At 47.1% G+C, this 16,616-nt stretch overlaps 1 protein-coding gene across 2 annotated transcripts in view; it reads right to left on the reverse strand.

Annotated features, from left to right (window-relative positions):
- Window positions 1–5,968: 5,968 nt before the first annotated feature.
- The window catches only part of SLC25A48 (solute carrier family 25 member 48), a 39,516-nt gene continuing 28,868 nt past the window's right edge, over window positions 5,969–16,616 (reverse strand). For both annotated transcript variants that reach the window (XM_080804285.1, XM_080804286.1), the window contains exons 6-8: window positions 14,955–15,088; window positions 7,859–7,988; window positions 5,969–6,756 (exon numbers count right to left, since the gene is read on the reverse strand). In XM_080804285.1, the coding sequence (XP_080660411.1) occupies window positions 7,866–7,988; window positions 14,955–15,088 (257 nt within the window). In that variant the 3' untranslated portion in view covers window positions 5,969–6,756; window positions 7,859–7,865. The remainder of the gene's footprint in view (window positions 6,757–7,858; window positions 7,989–14,954; window positions 15,089–16,616) is intronic.

Here is a 16,616-nt window from a genome sequence, read left to right on the forward strand (position 1 = left end):
GATATTTAGCCAACTGAACCACCCAGGTACCCCTATGTCATATGGTAACTCTATTTAACTTTTTGAGGAACTGCCAAACTCTTTTCCAAAGTGGCTGCACCATCTCACATTTCCACCAGCAATATACTAGGGTTCCAATTTCTCCACCTTCTTGTCAGTAATTGATATTTTCTATCTTTTTAATTATAACCCTCCCAGCAGGTATGTGGTGGTATCTCATTGTAGCTTAGAGTTTTATTTCCCTAATAACTAGTGATGAATCTTTTCACGTGCTCTTTGGGCACTTGTATATCTTCTTTGGGGAAATGTCTATTCAAATACTTTATTTTTTTTTATTGGGTCACTTGTCTTTTTATTGTTAAACTGTCAGTGTTCTTTATATATTCTAGATAGTAGTCCCTTATCTAAGATTTGCAAGTATTTTCCTCCATGTTGTAGGTTGTCACCTTATTTTGTTGATGGGTTCGTTTGTAGCACAAAAGTTTTAAACTGTGGTCCAAAGCGTATACATTTTTCACTTGCACTATTGTTATTCTAAGAAACCACTGCCAAATGCAAGTTCATAAAGATTTATTCCTATATTTCCTTCTGTGATATTTATAGCTTTACCTTTTCCCTCTAGGTATATGACCCATCTTGAGTTAATTTATCATATATTATGTGCAATAAGGTCTCAACTTCATTCTTTTGGTATGTGGATGTACACTTGTCTCAATACCACTTGTTATAAAGACTCTTCTTTCTCCATTTTTTTTGTCTTGGCACCCTTGGCAAAAACCATTGACCATAAATGTCAGGGTTTATTTCTGGACTCTCCCTTGTATCCCATTGATCTATGTCTCTCTCTTAATGCCAGCATCACACTCTGATTACCGTAGACTTGTAGTAAGGAAGTGTGAGTCTTCCAATTTTATTCTTCTTTATCAAGATCATTTCAGCTATTCCAGATCTTTTGCATTTCTATATGAATTTTAGGATTAGCTTGACAATTTCTGAACCCCTCTCTCCAAAGAAAAAGCCAAATGGGATTTTGAGAGGGGTTGGAGTAAATCTATAGATCAATTTGGGAAGTACTGCCACCTTAACATTCGTCTTCTGACCTGTGATATGGAATACTTTTTCATTTAGTTAGATCTTCAAAATTTTCTCTCAACAAGGCTTTGTAGTTGTCAGTGTATAAGTCTTGTGCTTATTCTGTTAAAATATGCCTAAATATTTGATTTTCAAAGTGTATTGTAAATGGAATTGTTTTCTTAATTTCATTTTTGGAATGTTCATTGCTAGGATATAGAAATATAATTGATTTCTGTTATTGATCTTGTATCATGAAATCTTGCTAAATTTGTTTATTGGTTCTGACATTTTTTCAATGGATTCCTTAGGATTTTCTACGTACAAGATCATATCATCTGCACAGGAGGTATTTTAGTTCTTCTTTCCAATCTGGATGACTTTTATTTCATTTCATTGCCTAATGGCCCTGGCTAGAACCTCCATATCATGTGGAGTGGAAGTAAGAGCAGCCCTCCTTGACTTGTTCCCAGTCTTCGTGGGAAAGCATCTAGCCTTTCACCATTGAGTGTGATGTTGGCTGTGGACTTTTCATAGATGCCCTGTATCAGGTTGAGGAAATTCCCTTCTATTCTGTTTGTTGAGTGCTTTTATCACCAACGAGTATTACAGAGATGTCAGAGAGGAGAGGATGACAGCAGACACCGGTGAGGGCTCTGCCGGTAAGTGAAGCCAGGGGATAGTGGTAGCAGGACTCCAAGGAGGGGTGAGTACTTGAGAATGGAGGGCTTCTGGATTGCTTATCCTGGGAGACAGCAATCTGAAAAGAGAATGCCTCCTGCCATCTAGCACATGGTGCAGCATATGGAGCCCCCAAGATGGGCTTGATGTAGGCCCCTGAGTAGTTCTGATGGAGAAGCCAAGGCTTTCCCAGAGGACAGAGAGGGGTCTAGGCTTGACAGAGAAGGCTGTGCTTGGACCACAGATCAGATGGCCAAGATCGGAGAGGAATAAAGATGCTTCCCCAGAAGCCACCATGGAGGGGCTAGACAGGAAGAACTCCAGCATAGGATGGAGCACCTCCCAAGAGCCAGGAGCCAGCCTCTCCCTACACCCCAGCCCCCCAAAATCTAAAGTCATTCCCAGGAGATGGAGGAGAAGGAGAAAATCCTGAACTGCTTGCCTTTAACTTGTTTCTGAGTTTTACCCTGAAATGGCAAAATTACTTCTTACTGCCATCGGATGGAATGGAGGGCTGAAAAAAACTAAAAGAAAAAATTTAAAAGTCTTCATATAGGGACTCCTGGGTGGCTCAGTTAGTTAAGTGTCTGCCTTCAGTTCAGGTCATGATCCCAGGGTCCCGGGATTGAGTCCCACATCGGGCTCCTCAGCGGGGAGCCTGCTCCGCCTGCTTGTGCTCTCTGACAGATAAATAAAATCTTAAAAAAAAAAAAAAGTCTTCATTTATTTGTTGTATACCGGAGGGTGTCGTGGAATCATTCAGCAGACACCAGTGAAGCATGCAGAGAGTGCCAGGGTCTGGACTCAACACAGAGAGAGGATGCAGGGGTGTCTCCAGAATGTATGCGTGTGGACCCAAGGGCTGGTCCAGGCAGCTGGGAGGCAGGAGGTACAGGAACTGGGGACCGGTGTTACGACTGGCAGCCGGGACTGATCTCAGAGCATGCTGGCCCCACCCCACTCTTAGCCATGGGAAAGAGCTAGCCATTCTCCTGATGGTTTTTCTAACTCTCAGGTACTAATGGCCTGGATTCCTCTGCTGGATCAAATGTTTTCTGGGAAGCCCTTTGCTGTCAGCCTGACAAGGGGCACTAGAAGTCAGCATCCTGAAGGGCTGGCATCCATAATTCATCAGGCATCCTCAGCATCAGCAAAAACACATCAGTATCTGTACCCACCCTACCCCAAGCATGTGCATTGACTGCCCCTTTGGACATCCAAAGGCCTAGGGGCCAGGCACCGGTACTTCTCGGGTTTCAACTGTTGAGAAAAGGTCCAAAGAACACCACTGCAGCCACCCTGTATGGCAAAACACCCAAACTCACAGAGAGGAAGGGCAGTCTAAACAAGAAACCAGAAACATCAGATAAGCGATTGCCTTCCCTGCCTTCTCGAATTCCTGTTTTTTACTTTGCAGTTTACAAAACCATGTTTGCAGTTGATTCTTACGAAAGCCCTAGTAGGTAAATAATGGAGCCCCACTGTTAAATCCCCCCATTTTACAGGTGAGAAAACGGGCCCAGACGGGGCAAAAGTGGGCCAAGCTCACCAAGATAGTTGAGGATAGCCTCGACCTGGAATGCTAGGTGGAATTCCCTCTCACCTGAGGTTCATTCCACAACAGAGAAGTAAAAAGACAATAACAACGTAGATGGTGAGATCCCAAAAACATGAAGAGAAGTGTCACGGGACTCAGATACTCTCACCGTGGAGGACCCTGGGCACAAGCTACCAGAAGCTGACATCTGTGGATGGTTCTGTTGACCTTTGCTGCCACCAAGTGGTGATTCTTCAGTTCCTCAGCTGAAAGCCTTTGAGTGACTGATTTTTTTTTCTTTTCTTTTCTGTAGTGCTGCAGGAGGGAACAGAGAAATCAAGGAAGACAGTCCCAAAGGGGAAAGGAAAATAATCTAAGGATATTTTCCCCACTGGGATTTAAGCTAAGAATGGCAATTAATCTGTATGCCAGCTCTGCAGGCCGGTGGTGGTCACCCAAGGCCCTACACTGGGGATTCTCAAGTGGCATTTAGCGCGTCAGGAAAAGGCTCTCTGACTGATTAGGGATGCCTGTTGTCAGCACAGAAGTGACAGTGACGTCATGGATCCATGTCACAGGACAGCCAAAGAGCAGTGGCCTTCCCATGTGGTTCTAGCAAGAGGAAAATTCAGAATAATGAAACCATCCTGGAAACCAGACTGTGGACAAAACATTTTATTGTGTTTTGTTCTCCACGTGACAAAAAGGCCCGGAGAATGCCCATCCCAGCACGCTCAGCACCACGGCCTCCGAAGTGCCTTACCAGCGCTTGCCACCCAGGTGGCAAGCCCAGGTGGGAAAGCTCTTACGGGGCTGCCTCTCCTTCCGCGGCGCCCTCCCTGCCCACCTGGGCCAAGAGAAGCCTGACTGCCATCCTCGCTTTCCCTTCTCACCTGCGTGGAGAGGGTCTGTGGGCCAGCGCCACCCACAGAGGTCTAAACAGAGAGAAGAATGAGGGTAGCCAGTGCCCTTGGAAGCCAGGCAGAAACACTGGATTCAGAAATGACCTGAAGAGGTTTTCAGTGTTTTTATCTGGCAATGTGGAGACCGGGGAGCTCCTCCTCGAACTCCCAGTGAACACACAGCAGACACACGGGCAGGGTCGATGTTACCCTGCTTTGTACCCAGGGCCAGTGTGGATCGGAATTAGCTGGTGTCAGTCAGCAGTCCACTGCTCCCTTCCCAGGCAGCCGCTGAGGGGCCCCAGCCAGGAGGTAAGGAACAGAGTACTCAGATCAGGGAAAGAAGGGATTCTGAGGTCTTCTCAGCGCCAATGGCTGAGCACCCACCCAGCCCACAGCGTAGGTGGAGAAGAAGCCTTCTTTCTCTTAAGTAAATTCACTCCCATGGGTTTCTAGATGGCTGCCTTCAGCGGTAGCAAAATGAGGCTGTGGTCAGGTGACACTGGCTCTGGGGGAAAAGGATGAAAAAAATAGCCTTAACCTAACCGGGTTATCAATCAGCAAGATCTAAGGGTCAACAACCCACTGAGAAAATCGTTTTTCTTGAAATTGAGTTTCCTAGGAATTGAAAGTAGATCAGTGAGGTTTGGAGCAAGAAGGTCACAGCAGGAGGTAGACCAGCATTACTCCAGGAAGCTTCTGGGACAGCGGATCCTGGTCTGTGGGTAGGGGATGGCCCAGCTGGCATCATGGGCTTCCAACAAGCTGAAGAGCTGACTGCTGACCCAGGCTGGGACCCTACTTCTACCAGCAAGGGTCGTCTTTCTCATGTTAGTCTGGTATCTCCCTGTGAACAGATAAAACGAACCACATCCCAAAGCACCACCTCAAGTGGCATTCACTGGGTTTCACACAGCCCTTGGGTCACTCATATGTATAATCCTGGGGGACAAATAACGGAGAGGATGAATGAAAAATAAGCGTTCTTCCTCCATGGGAGCTGGTGGGGGGTGAGGGAGAACTCTGCCTCTGCTCACTGGAAGGAGGCTGTAGGAGTTGCAGGTTGGACTCTGCTCCTTGCAGACACTGGAAACAGTCCCAGTCCATCCACCACCTACATCCAGGGACACGAGAAAGTCACCCTCCCACCCGCTCTCAGGGACCACGGGGGCTCTGTGGCTCTCTAACATGGATCATCTCTCACCCCGACCCCAGTCTGGACTCCCGAGGGAGCCACTGTTTCCCACGCCTTCAGAGACTGGACACTGCTGTCACCTAGAGCTTGACTTGCGCATGAACTCAGAGCTACTTGGTAAATTCAAATCCAGAGCTTGATAAAGGGCCTCAGAAGCTGTAACTCCTTGGGTGAGATGATGAGGTCAGGATGAGGCTCCCGCAAGGTCAACGGGGATCCCTCTCTTCCACCAGAGAGCCACAGCCTCCTGTCCCACACCTGTAGGCCAAGGCCGGCCCCTGTCTGTGCCTGCTTTCCCATGAGAGGACTTTCAGAAAGAGGAGCTTCCAACTGGGGTGGTCGCTCTCTGAAAGGCCAAATCCAGGACCATCAGAATTTGGCCTGCTAGAAACTTCTTCCTCCCTCCTAAAGTAGTTAATCAACAGGGTGGTGACAAGTGGCTGGGTGTGACAGCTCAGGCAAACATCCACCTCTCCAGGAACTGCCAGATCTTGGCTCTCAAGCCACCTTGCTGCTGAATATTTAACCACATAGAAAGACGGTCCTGAGCTCTTAAATAGGAAGAACAAGTAATAAAATATTGCATAAAATAGGCGTTTTATTTTGTTCTTTCTGTTTATATTTTGTTTTTTTTTTTTTCTATAGTGAAGAGGCACTGATTTTATTATAGGATTTTTTGGAAAGCCACTTTCTTCTGGTCACAGGGAGATTGGCCATTATCTGAGCACAGCTTTGAGAACCAGACTATTCCTCTGCCTTGCCCCAGGCAAAACCCAAAGACAGTAGTGCTTCACTCAAGGTGTTTAAGTATGCAAAATGTGTGACTCCTCTTTTCCTTTTGTAAGAGAAGGCGAAGAGCCAGGAGAGCCATGAATTTGGGTGCTTTAGTGAAAAGCTAAAGCATTTGATATAAAGCTGCCGTTCCAGGGCTTGTCCTCAGCTCAGGCTTGTCGGCCTCATCCATCATGCCCTTCCCCTGGGTCTAGGGTCTGGCCCCATTCACACATGCCAGCAGGCCTTTGTTGCCCCAGGGGCAACAGCAGGGAGGTTTGCTAGACCTTTCTGACGAAGGCCATCCTTCTTGACAGAATTTGTGGTCACCAAGGCCGAAGCAAAATGGTTTCTTGTTGACTAGAAAATTCACTGACTCATTCCCCTTTGTCTTCTCAGGTCTGCAGTTACCACTGTGGAGCCAGAGAAGGAGAAACAGGGAGGAAGAGAAGAGAAGGAGCTGAGGGGATACCGGAAGTTGATTGTCCATCTTCTCAACGATGTTTCTGACTGGCCGTCTCTGTGTCAGTCTCCATGCGAGGCACCAGCAATAGAGAAGTGAAGAAACAGTCACAGCTCTCCCAGGACTTTCATGCTGGCTGGGGAGTGAGGAAAGTCATCAGGCAGTTATGATGCAAGGGGATGTGGTAGGGGCTGAGCAGGGGCTGCAGGGGAGAGCCTACAGCAGGCACAACTCATCTTGGCTGAGGCATAAGGGCAGGCTTCCTGGAGGAAAAGACTTGTAGACGAAAGCCTGGATGACAAAGAAGAGTTGATGAAACCAAGGACAAGGGGGACGGGGTCGGGCGTGACAAGATGGTGTGAGATTGGGAGAGTTTGTGCAAAGACCCAGAGGCAAGAGTAAGAATGTGATTTTCAGGATGCTGGTGATGATGGGGTTGATGACTAAAACTTTACCTAAAGGGCAATGGGGAGCCACTGAGGGCATTTGATGAAGGGAGTCATTTGCTCAGATTTCGTTTCTTAGATCCCTTTGGCTGCAGTGATCTTTTGCAATGAGAGATGAAGAAAGGGAGTAGGAGGCAGGGACCCAGGGCAAAGGCTGTCCTCCAGGGCTTTGGGAGCCACTGGTGGCTCTCAGACTCATGCTCTGAGTCCAGGAGGGAGGTGGGGAGATGATGCCTGTAACAGGGGGTGGGCAGTGTGGTTTAAGTCCTCATTTCTGGACCTCACCCATTGAATTTGTACAGTAAAGTGAAGTACACTTCTCTCCAAGGGCTGTTGATGCTGCTGGATGGGAAAACAGATCGGTGAGCTCACTATCAACAGGTAAATTCTGTGCCGATCTCAGTTACTGGGCACCAGCCACAGGTGGGCTTTTCAGAAGGGTCTTCTGATGACAAGAAGGGTGGCCATTGTAGCCCCAGAAATGACAAAGATTAGAAAAGAAATGAACGACAGGGACATTGGAAGGGGAGGTGAACCATGAGAGACTATGGACTCTGAAAAACAACCTGAGGGTTTTGAAGGGCCGGGGGGGTGGGAGGTCAGGGGAACCAGGTGGTGGGTATTAGGGAGGGCACGTATTGCATGGAGCACTGGGTGTGGTGCAAAAACAATGAATACTGTTACATTGAAAAGAAATAAAAATAAAAAAAAAGGAAAGTCAAGTGCTCGTGGCAAAGCAGAGAGTGTCAAGCCCTGAGGAGGTGCAGCTGGCTGGGAAGGAAGCACACTGACCTGGTGCTCAGGGGCTGGGCACGGTGTGGTCCCCACGGATCGCCTTCAGTGAAAGCTCATACCCAAGGAACATGGCAGCGCTCATGGGGAAGCCGCGCACGGTGTTCACTGTGATGCCTCTGAAAAACACCTGTGGCAGGAGGCAGCGTTATCACAGAGGACTGACCCAGACCCCCTGCAGGGCCACCACTGAAGCATGGAGGAAGGACTGGAAATGTTGGCTACTTGTCCCAGGCTGGACTCCACAGAGCCCAAAGGACCCTGGAGAGCCAAAACCACCCCAGATGCCCCAGTCATGCCTCTGCCTTGACCCACATCACCTGTGACTGGGCTTTTCCAGCCCAGCCTTGTACACATACATTAAATACTGTGGGCAAACTGTTCACCACGGACACCCACATACACTTGCTTAATTGCTGCTCTTTCTCATGTATATACCCACCTGCACGTGTATACACACACAGACACACACACACACACACATGCATGCAAGCACCAAATTCTCTGGAACCTGGATATCTGAGCTCTGCACTGCCCTCACTTTGCAATGTTAGACAGAGCAGCCAGTCAGGACCAACCATTTTGACAGGGTGTCCTCAAAGGGGCAGAGTGGGGAAGAACTCTGGCCACACTTTTAAGACTGTAGACATGAAGTGGAGACACAGCTTTGGCATTTAACAGCTGTGTTACTTGGGCAAATGGCGAAGTCTCTGGAACTCAACTTCCCAATGGCAAAATGGGGGTAATGATACTACCGAGCAAATATGGCTGCCGAAGGAATAAACGAGATGCTGTTTTCAAAGCTCTTGTACATGCCTGCCATGCAGCCAGTGCTCCTGGAAAGCTAACGGTCCCCCCACCCTCGTTCTCAGTAGCTGTCTTTACACAGAGGGGCACTCAATTTTCAATCATCAGTATGAGTGCTGAGGGTACTGGCCTGTATCGATGAGCTGCTTAACTAGCCATTCATACAAGAACCCTGTATCTGTCTTCCATCCCTTCTGTTGCGAGGGCAGATGATAAGATGTCTCATTCCCTCTGAATCTTCCTGCCCAGTGCTGGGTAGAAGTTGATCAATGTAATATGGTTCCAGCCCTTGCCCGGTTTGAAACTTACCAGGGAGAGATAAGCCGCATGTGGGAATTATTACAATACAGTCTAGAATGTGATGAGAATAGATCAGGGCTTCGGGGTGGGGGGAGGTGGGGAGAGCCTGTCCTTGAATGTCTTCCCTGGGAAGAGACAACACATCTAAGGGAAACACTACCCAAGCATAAATGACCCAGCAAGTGTCAGGAATATGATGTACACCTGTTAGCTGACTCCTGTATATTTACTAAGTGTAATAAATAGAGCTGGTATGGAAATTTTGAAGAAGTAGAAATCCAGCCCCAGTTTTCTTGGTCGTGAGGCACTGTGGTGTGAGGGTAGGTACAGGCCACTGTCACCGGCCAGGACAGCAGGATGTCTTCCTTCAGGCGAGGCTCCTGCCCCCTAGTACTCTGTGTCAGCCTGCAAGACATAGCCTGGTTGTGATGGGGAGAGAATGGCCTTTGTGGGTTTGGGGGGAGTCTTGACCCTCACAGGGAGGGGAGTTGATGGACAAGGATCCCCAAAAGGGAGCAAGTGGCTCAGCTAAACCCAGGACTGATTCAGTCAAGGGGCAAGCAGGACACTTGTAGCATCTAATGTCTAACCTTTCTGGAATTCCCCAGGCTCACCCAGAGTGACTGAATAACAACAAGGAACTGGCCCGAGCTCCAAAAGGAAAATTCCATGCTGGGTGCTCATAAACACTCCCTTGTGGGCCTGTGCTTGGCTCTGCTCTGTGAGGCCGAGCCAGGCAGGGCCCAGATTGGAGTGTGGCCTTCCTCTCCCACAGCGCTGGGCCCTACGGGAACCACAGAACACTCCAGACATATAGACATGACCTCCTTCCAGCAGCCCTGGCCTTCTCTGCTCTGAGACCCAGAGATGGCAAAGTGCAGACCTGCTGGCTTTTACCCTGAGCTTTTGGAACACAAAACCACCAGAGCTGGTCTCTCCTCATGAAGCCTCAATGGCTCCCCACTTCCCAGGGAAGACCCTTATGCTTGGACCCTGCACTTTCTCAGGGAAGCCTCTTACACCTGAAATTCTGGGCAAGTTAACAACCTGTCATTCCTCCAAGAAGCCAGCTCTCTTCCACCACTGGGTGTCTTCTGTTCCGTCTGTTGGAATGTTCCCCAGGCCTGGCTGTATCCTCTAGCAGTCTTCCCAGGGCCACCCCAAGCTGGATTGTGGCCTGCTGTCTTCTGTGCACTCAGAATCTCTGCCATCACAGCACTTCTCACACTGTCCCTAACTATCCATCATTTGTCTGAATCCCTGTTAATCTCAGTCAGGGCAGTGACAGCAGAGCTGTGTGTGGTTTACCTTGGAACCCCCAGCGTCTACACATCCGAATCCCCAACATTTACACTTCAGAACCCCCAGCATCTAGTGCTTTTCTTGGCCCAGAAGGCCCTTTATAAATCTTATAAATGAATCAGTGGACGGATGAATGGATGGATGGAATGAACAAATTTCTTGTTGTGAAAAGGGAACAGTCTCTGAGCTCAAAGAGTCTTGCTGAGGTTAGTGGTAGTGGGGGATTCTGAGAGTGGAGGGACAGCCCCAGTCCCCAGATGGCAGAACCAAATGGCAGCCAGCTCTGCTACCTCAGGAAATGGCTCTTTCTACAAATGTTCCTCTCCACCTCTCCTTAGTCTCAAGTTCAGTCTCAAGCCACTGTCATAAACCCCCTCCCAACAGCCACCTCCGTGCAGCTGAAGGATACCAACTCCCTCTTCTGGCCTCCTGATCTCAATGGTAACTCTCCCAGTGTGTGCAATGGCCCAAGTAGCCCATGACGAATGTCACAGCAGGCAGAGAAGAGACTTCTTTTTTGATTTGGGAATGCCCCCAAAGTCCTAGACTTCTAATTCCCTTTATCAAAAAGGCTGCTTTCCTGATAAGCATGAAGTGAGTTACAAAGAACTGCCAAACTTGGCAGTGATTGGGTACAATCACAATTATTCCACTCCTTCCTCAATCTTTATCCCCACTGAGTTCTCCTTCCATAGGGAGGTGGGGACAGGTTGGCTTACCCTGCCTCAGTGTGCCATGGTACAAACAGTTTGGGAATGGATGTGCCACAGAGCCAGCTGTGACAGGAGCCATCTACTGGGCCCCCAGAAAAGCCATTCCTCCTGCTGCTGGGAAGGACTTAGAGACAAGCCAGCTGTACAGGGCTATGTGGGATGTTGTTGTCACATTACTCTTTGTGTTTACATGCAAACACATATACAAACATATATAAATATAACTATCCACATATAAGCTTGCACAGTATGTGAATGTTTTTGGAGTACATTAGAAGAAACTCACAACAATGATTGCCTTTGAGAGAAGACTGAAGACCAAGGAGGGCCAATTCAGCCTTATATCCTCTTTTACCTTTTGAAACTTCCTATATTCATGCATTATCTATTTTAAAACCAACTAATAAAAAAATTAAAAATGACTTGCAGTCAGTGAGTGATTAATCCAAGCTGAATACTGCTACTTCTATCTAAAACATATCTCTGAATATAAACTATGGACCAATGCTACTGAGATTAAGAAATCAATCATCTGACCTCAGTTGCCTTCCAGGACCTTGTTCTTAACAGAGCACAGTAATTTTTGGATGAAATAATATAAGCAATATATTAAGACTCTGTAGACTTTATAGGATTAGGACACATTAATATGTTGACACATTAACTTGAGTAACTTGACACATTAATATTTTAATTAAGAGCGGACAAGAATATATAAAATAAAAGAGCATCCTGTTTGACTCTCTCTCACATGTCCCTCTGTACACTTCACAAACTGTGCCTCTACTAAAATAATACAAAAAACAAGTGAGGTGAGGATTCTAGGAAGGTGGCAGAATTGGAAATGCCAGGAGTCTCCTTCCTTACCTGGATAAGAGATGCACTGACAGAATCCACCTGATGTAACTATTTTGGAATTCTGGGGTTTGTTAAAGGCTTACAACTTCCAGGAGAAGGTTTGGACAGTAAATCTGGTTAATTTCAGTCCATTTAAGCTCATAGCAAGGTAGGAGCTACCCATCCTCCACCCCCAGACCTGTGGCAGCAGGTGCACACACACTCTAGGAGCAATCTGCACACACAGCTTGTGGAAGCCAGAGTGGACAATAAGGACCCTGTCTTGCAAATATGGGAGGTCTGTGTTTTGATCACTGATTGCTGTTTCTGATCACAGAAGTGCAAAGAGGAAAGTAGCCATGGTTGTTCCTTCTACCCCCACAGATGCAAGTCCTTCCTCCTCTGGCCAATGCCCCTTTCCCCTGTCATTTTTCTCTTTCCTTTTTCTCTTTTCTTTTTGGAAGCTAGATGTTAAAGACTAGGACATTCAAAAGCAACTTCATGTATGGGAAAATTGGAAAGTAACCATGCATTCCCAGAGAAAGGCTCAGAAAAGAACTGAGAAGACCTTAAGTTTACATTTTGGGCTGATCTTTGGCAAAAAGACAGCCTACGACAATCTGAAAAGTGAAACAATAAACAAAAACAATAATAAAACACACTAAACACTGGGGAAAGAGGGGAGAAATCTGATTTCCAGCGTTAACACATAATTAAATTAAAATCATAATTAAATGAAAGTCTAATCTTCAATAAAAAATAACAAGGCATAAAATGAAACAAGAAAGTATGGTCCATTCAAAGAAAAAGTAAATCAAGAGAAACTGTCCCCTGAAAAAGACCTGACAGCAGATCAAGCTGACAAAGACTTTGGAACTATCTTAAAGATGCTTGAAAAACTAAAGGAAGAAATAAAGAAAGTCCAGAAAATGATACACGAACAAAATGAAAACATCAATATGAAATAAAAAATCTAGAAAGAAACCAGACAAAAATTCTTCAGCTGAAAAGCACAGTAACTGGAATGAAAAATTCACTAAAAGGTTTCAAAGGTATATTTGATCAGGGAGAAAAAAGAATGAGCAAACTTAAAAATAAGACAATGGAAATTACTGCAGTTGAGAAAAAGAAACAAAATTGAAGAACAGTGAAAAGAGCCTAGGGGATCTGTGGGAAACTGTCAAGGAAACAAATATATGCATTATGGGAGTCCCAAAAGGAGAAGAGAGATAGGGCAGAGAATGTCTGGAGTAGTAATAGCCAAGAACTTCCCAAGTTTGGTGAAAGACAGGACTATAAACATCAAAGAACATTAATGGCTCCAAGTAAAATAAACTCAAAGAAACCCACACCAAGACACACTATAATCAAACTTTTGAAAGCAACAAGATAGAAGGAGCACGTTATATAGAAATAATCCTCAATAGGTTTAATAGCAGATTACTTATCAGACACTTTAGAGACCAGAAGTCAACAGACCAACATAACCAAAGAGCTAAAAGAAAAAATGTCAGTCAAGAATCCTGTAACCAGGAAAACTATCTTTTGAGCCTGAAGGTCTTATTCCCAGGTTTATTCCCAGATAAACAAAAGCCGAGGAAGTTCATCACCACTTGGTCTGCCCTTGCAAGAAATGCTCAAAGGGGCTGTGGAGGGTGAAACGAAACAGCGCTAGAGAGTAACCTGAATCTGTATGAAGAAACAAAGAGCTCAGTAAAGGTGAATTAATGATGAAAGTGACATCAGCAACAAGACAGTATAAAATGTCCCTATCTTGTCCCCACCCCAACAACATAAAAGGGCATCCATCCACTCACATAGGTTCCTCTGTGGGAGTTCTGGGATCCAGGAGCACATCCCAATGGATGCAAGAGTCCTGCCCGCCTGTGTATCAGGGACTAGGCAGAGAGACCTCAGTACTGGCAGTGGGAGCTTCAGCAGACCATGGACTGGCTCTAGCCCATCTCAGCTGCAGTCTGGGAGCATCTGGAGAAAAAGGACTTGGCCAGCGTGTGTGTGTGTGTGTGTGTGTGTATTTTAGAGAGAGAGAGAGAGAGAGAGAGAGAGAGGAGAGAGTCTGGATGTACTGGAGTGGATAGTGAGCCAAGACTGGAGGGCTGGGGATGAGGCAGCCATGTGAGGAAAGGTCCAGCGTCCAGTAGTAACATTAACACTAGTGAAACTGCTAACACTAATAGTAAAGCCAAGGACAATGCCTAACTCTTTGTAAATAATCTCTGTGTGTTATGCATGAAGCTAAGCACTTTTTAGATGCCTAATTTAATCCTACTAGCAAATATCCCTGTTGTTCATGGTAGGGATGATTATCCTTGGAGAAATGGAGGCCCAGAGGTGAAACAACTTGCCTCGACTTTCCCCAGCTCACGAGTAGCCAGGCTGGCTTTAATTTGAGTCTGCTGACTTGAAGGGGGAAGCCAAGAAACCTGGGGGGGCCTCCCGGAGGTAGAACATGCATGACGGTTTCTCTGGAGGATACTAGGAGTTATCACAGGTGGCGATATAGACAGAGATGATTTTGTTTATAGCCTTAGATGCCAAACTTGGAATTCTGGTTGTCATCCTAGGAGAGTTCAGACACCAGAAGGGGCTTGGATTTAGACAAGCCCTTTGGGTGCAGGGAGGAGGAAAGAGAAAGGAGGCAAGGCCAAGTTGAAGGCTGCCTCATAGCTGAGACCAAAGGTGACAGGATGTGGACTCGAGTGGGGTGAGAGAGAAGAAGACAGACCAGGTGACTAGACACTGTGAGATGTGATGACCAACGTGGCTCTGGGACCCCCTACTTCGAGGACAAGGCACCAAGTACTGAGTGAGGAAGCACCTCCAAGCCTTTCCTGATGAGAAGGCAAGCTTTGGTGACAGGGAGATGTGGCTCCAGGTCCTGGCTCTTCCAGGCACCAGCTGTGTGACCTCAGGTAGGTTACCAGCCTCTCTGAGCCTGTCTCTTCCACCAACCTGGGGCATGGACTAGAAGAGACAAGGATCTAAGTAGGGCTTGATGTGGTAACTGCCAGAACTTCAGTTTCCTGATTCTCCTCTCTGTAATCTCATATCCCCCAAAATGTCTGGCCCACCTTCCCGGGACTGACATGACCCCGTGTCACCGCTGTGGGGCTTACTTTAAGACCTTCCTTCTGGTAACTCTGGGAGATACAATCCAGGACACCTTTGTATTTGTTTAAATAAACCCCGTCAGCTTGGAGTCGACTTTTCACGACATCCATAGGAGTTGCTGTCCCCCAAGAAATTGCTCCTGTAAAGAGAGAGACAAACAGATGTCAGGGACTGGCTGGTTGGGATCTGTTGGGGATGTGGCTCCCTGCCCCTTCCCATCATTTACAGGCTTAACAAGCTGCTGGGGGACGTGGAAAGAGCTCAGTCAGGACCTGTGAAGGCCATCCCTGAACTTCCCTCACCAGTCACTGTGGAACTTTAGAGAAGTCTCCTCCTCTGGGCCTACAGTACCGACCTTCATGGGGTTCCTGTTAGGACGAATAAACGGATGCACACAAAGCATTGAGCACAGTGCCAGGCCCACAGCCAGCGCTTTGTCTGGATGCCTTTATTGGCAGCTTTTACCGGAGAGACAAGAATAGGCCCCACCAATCCTTGGCAGTGCCTTTCCAGGGCACCAAGGGCCACAGCCCAGAGCAAAGGCTATGGCGGAAGGCTTGCAGCTCCCCAGAGACAGAAGGGACTCTGAATACAGAGAAGCTAAACAAATACTTGCAGATAGGCTGCTTGCCAACGAAGGGCCAAGTAAGGACTGGAAAGAGCAGGAAGGTCTTTACAAATCTGGTCACTTTTCTGGATATCTGAAACCGAAGCCTCGGGACAATGTAACACTGGGTCATCCTCACTGGAGAAGCTCAGGTGCCCTAGTTTGAGTACTTTTGTGACTTTAAAGGACTCTAGGAAAACAATGCCAGGTTACTGTATAAACATGAAAACTGGCACGTCCTTAGACAGGAAGAGAAAAACAAACTGATGCCAAAGTCCAAGGCAGCTGGTTTGCAAAGTTTAGTAATTGCTGTCCAGAGACTCCCAAATGATGCCTTAGGCTGTCCTGGACCCACTGCCCACCCCAGCCTCCAGCCGCCATGGCCTCCTGCCCATGATCCTCTGGGAATCCTCTATACCTCCCTTCCCTCTTGCCTCCTGCCAGATAATGGGGCTGCTTCCCCTGAAGTCTGTCCAAGTACTCCCCGGCATACTCCCCTGTCCCTCAGCCCATGGGCAGGGGCAATACAAAATGTACTCTACCTACCAGGCCACTCAAACCTGCTCTCACCAGAATCGAGAATGGTTGGGGCCTTGTCCTCTCAGCCAGCGAGTGCTTAGTAAGCACTAATTAGGATCTGGCACAGGCCAGACCTCACACACATGAGGGCAGAGGGTGGACACTGGTGTTTGGCAGGTAAGAAATGGGCTTATGTTATGTGTTTGCTGAGTTTTGAGCATAGATAATGATAATGATATGGGGGTGGGGGAAGTGGAAGAGGAATATCAATTTTCTTCTTTCCAGAAGATCCTTCCCATCAATATCACACATGCTGTGTTATCAGTCTTTTTAAAAAGCATCCCTCTCTTGATTTCCCTACCTTTCTCTGGAGATAGCTGCATACTACTCTTTCCCATCACAGCACAGCTAAATCCCCTCAGACATGTTGTGTGTCCTCAGACTGTCCAATTTCTTTCATCCGATTCTCTCCTAGTCCCACTTCAGTTGGGTGTTTACACCCCTCTCTTCACCAAAATGGGTCTTGTCACAGTCCCTGATG

The sequence above is a fragment of the Martes martes genome (genome assembly GCF_963455335.1).
Source record: "Martes martes genome assembly, chromosome: 5".
Lineage (NCBI taxonomy): Eukaryota > Metazoa > Chordata > Mammalia > Carnivora > Mustelidae > Martes > Martes martes.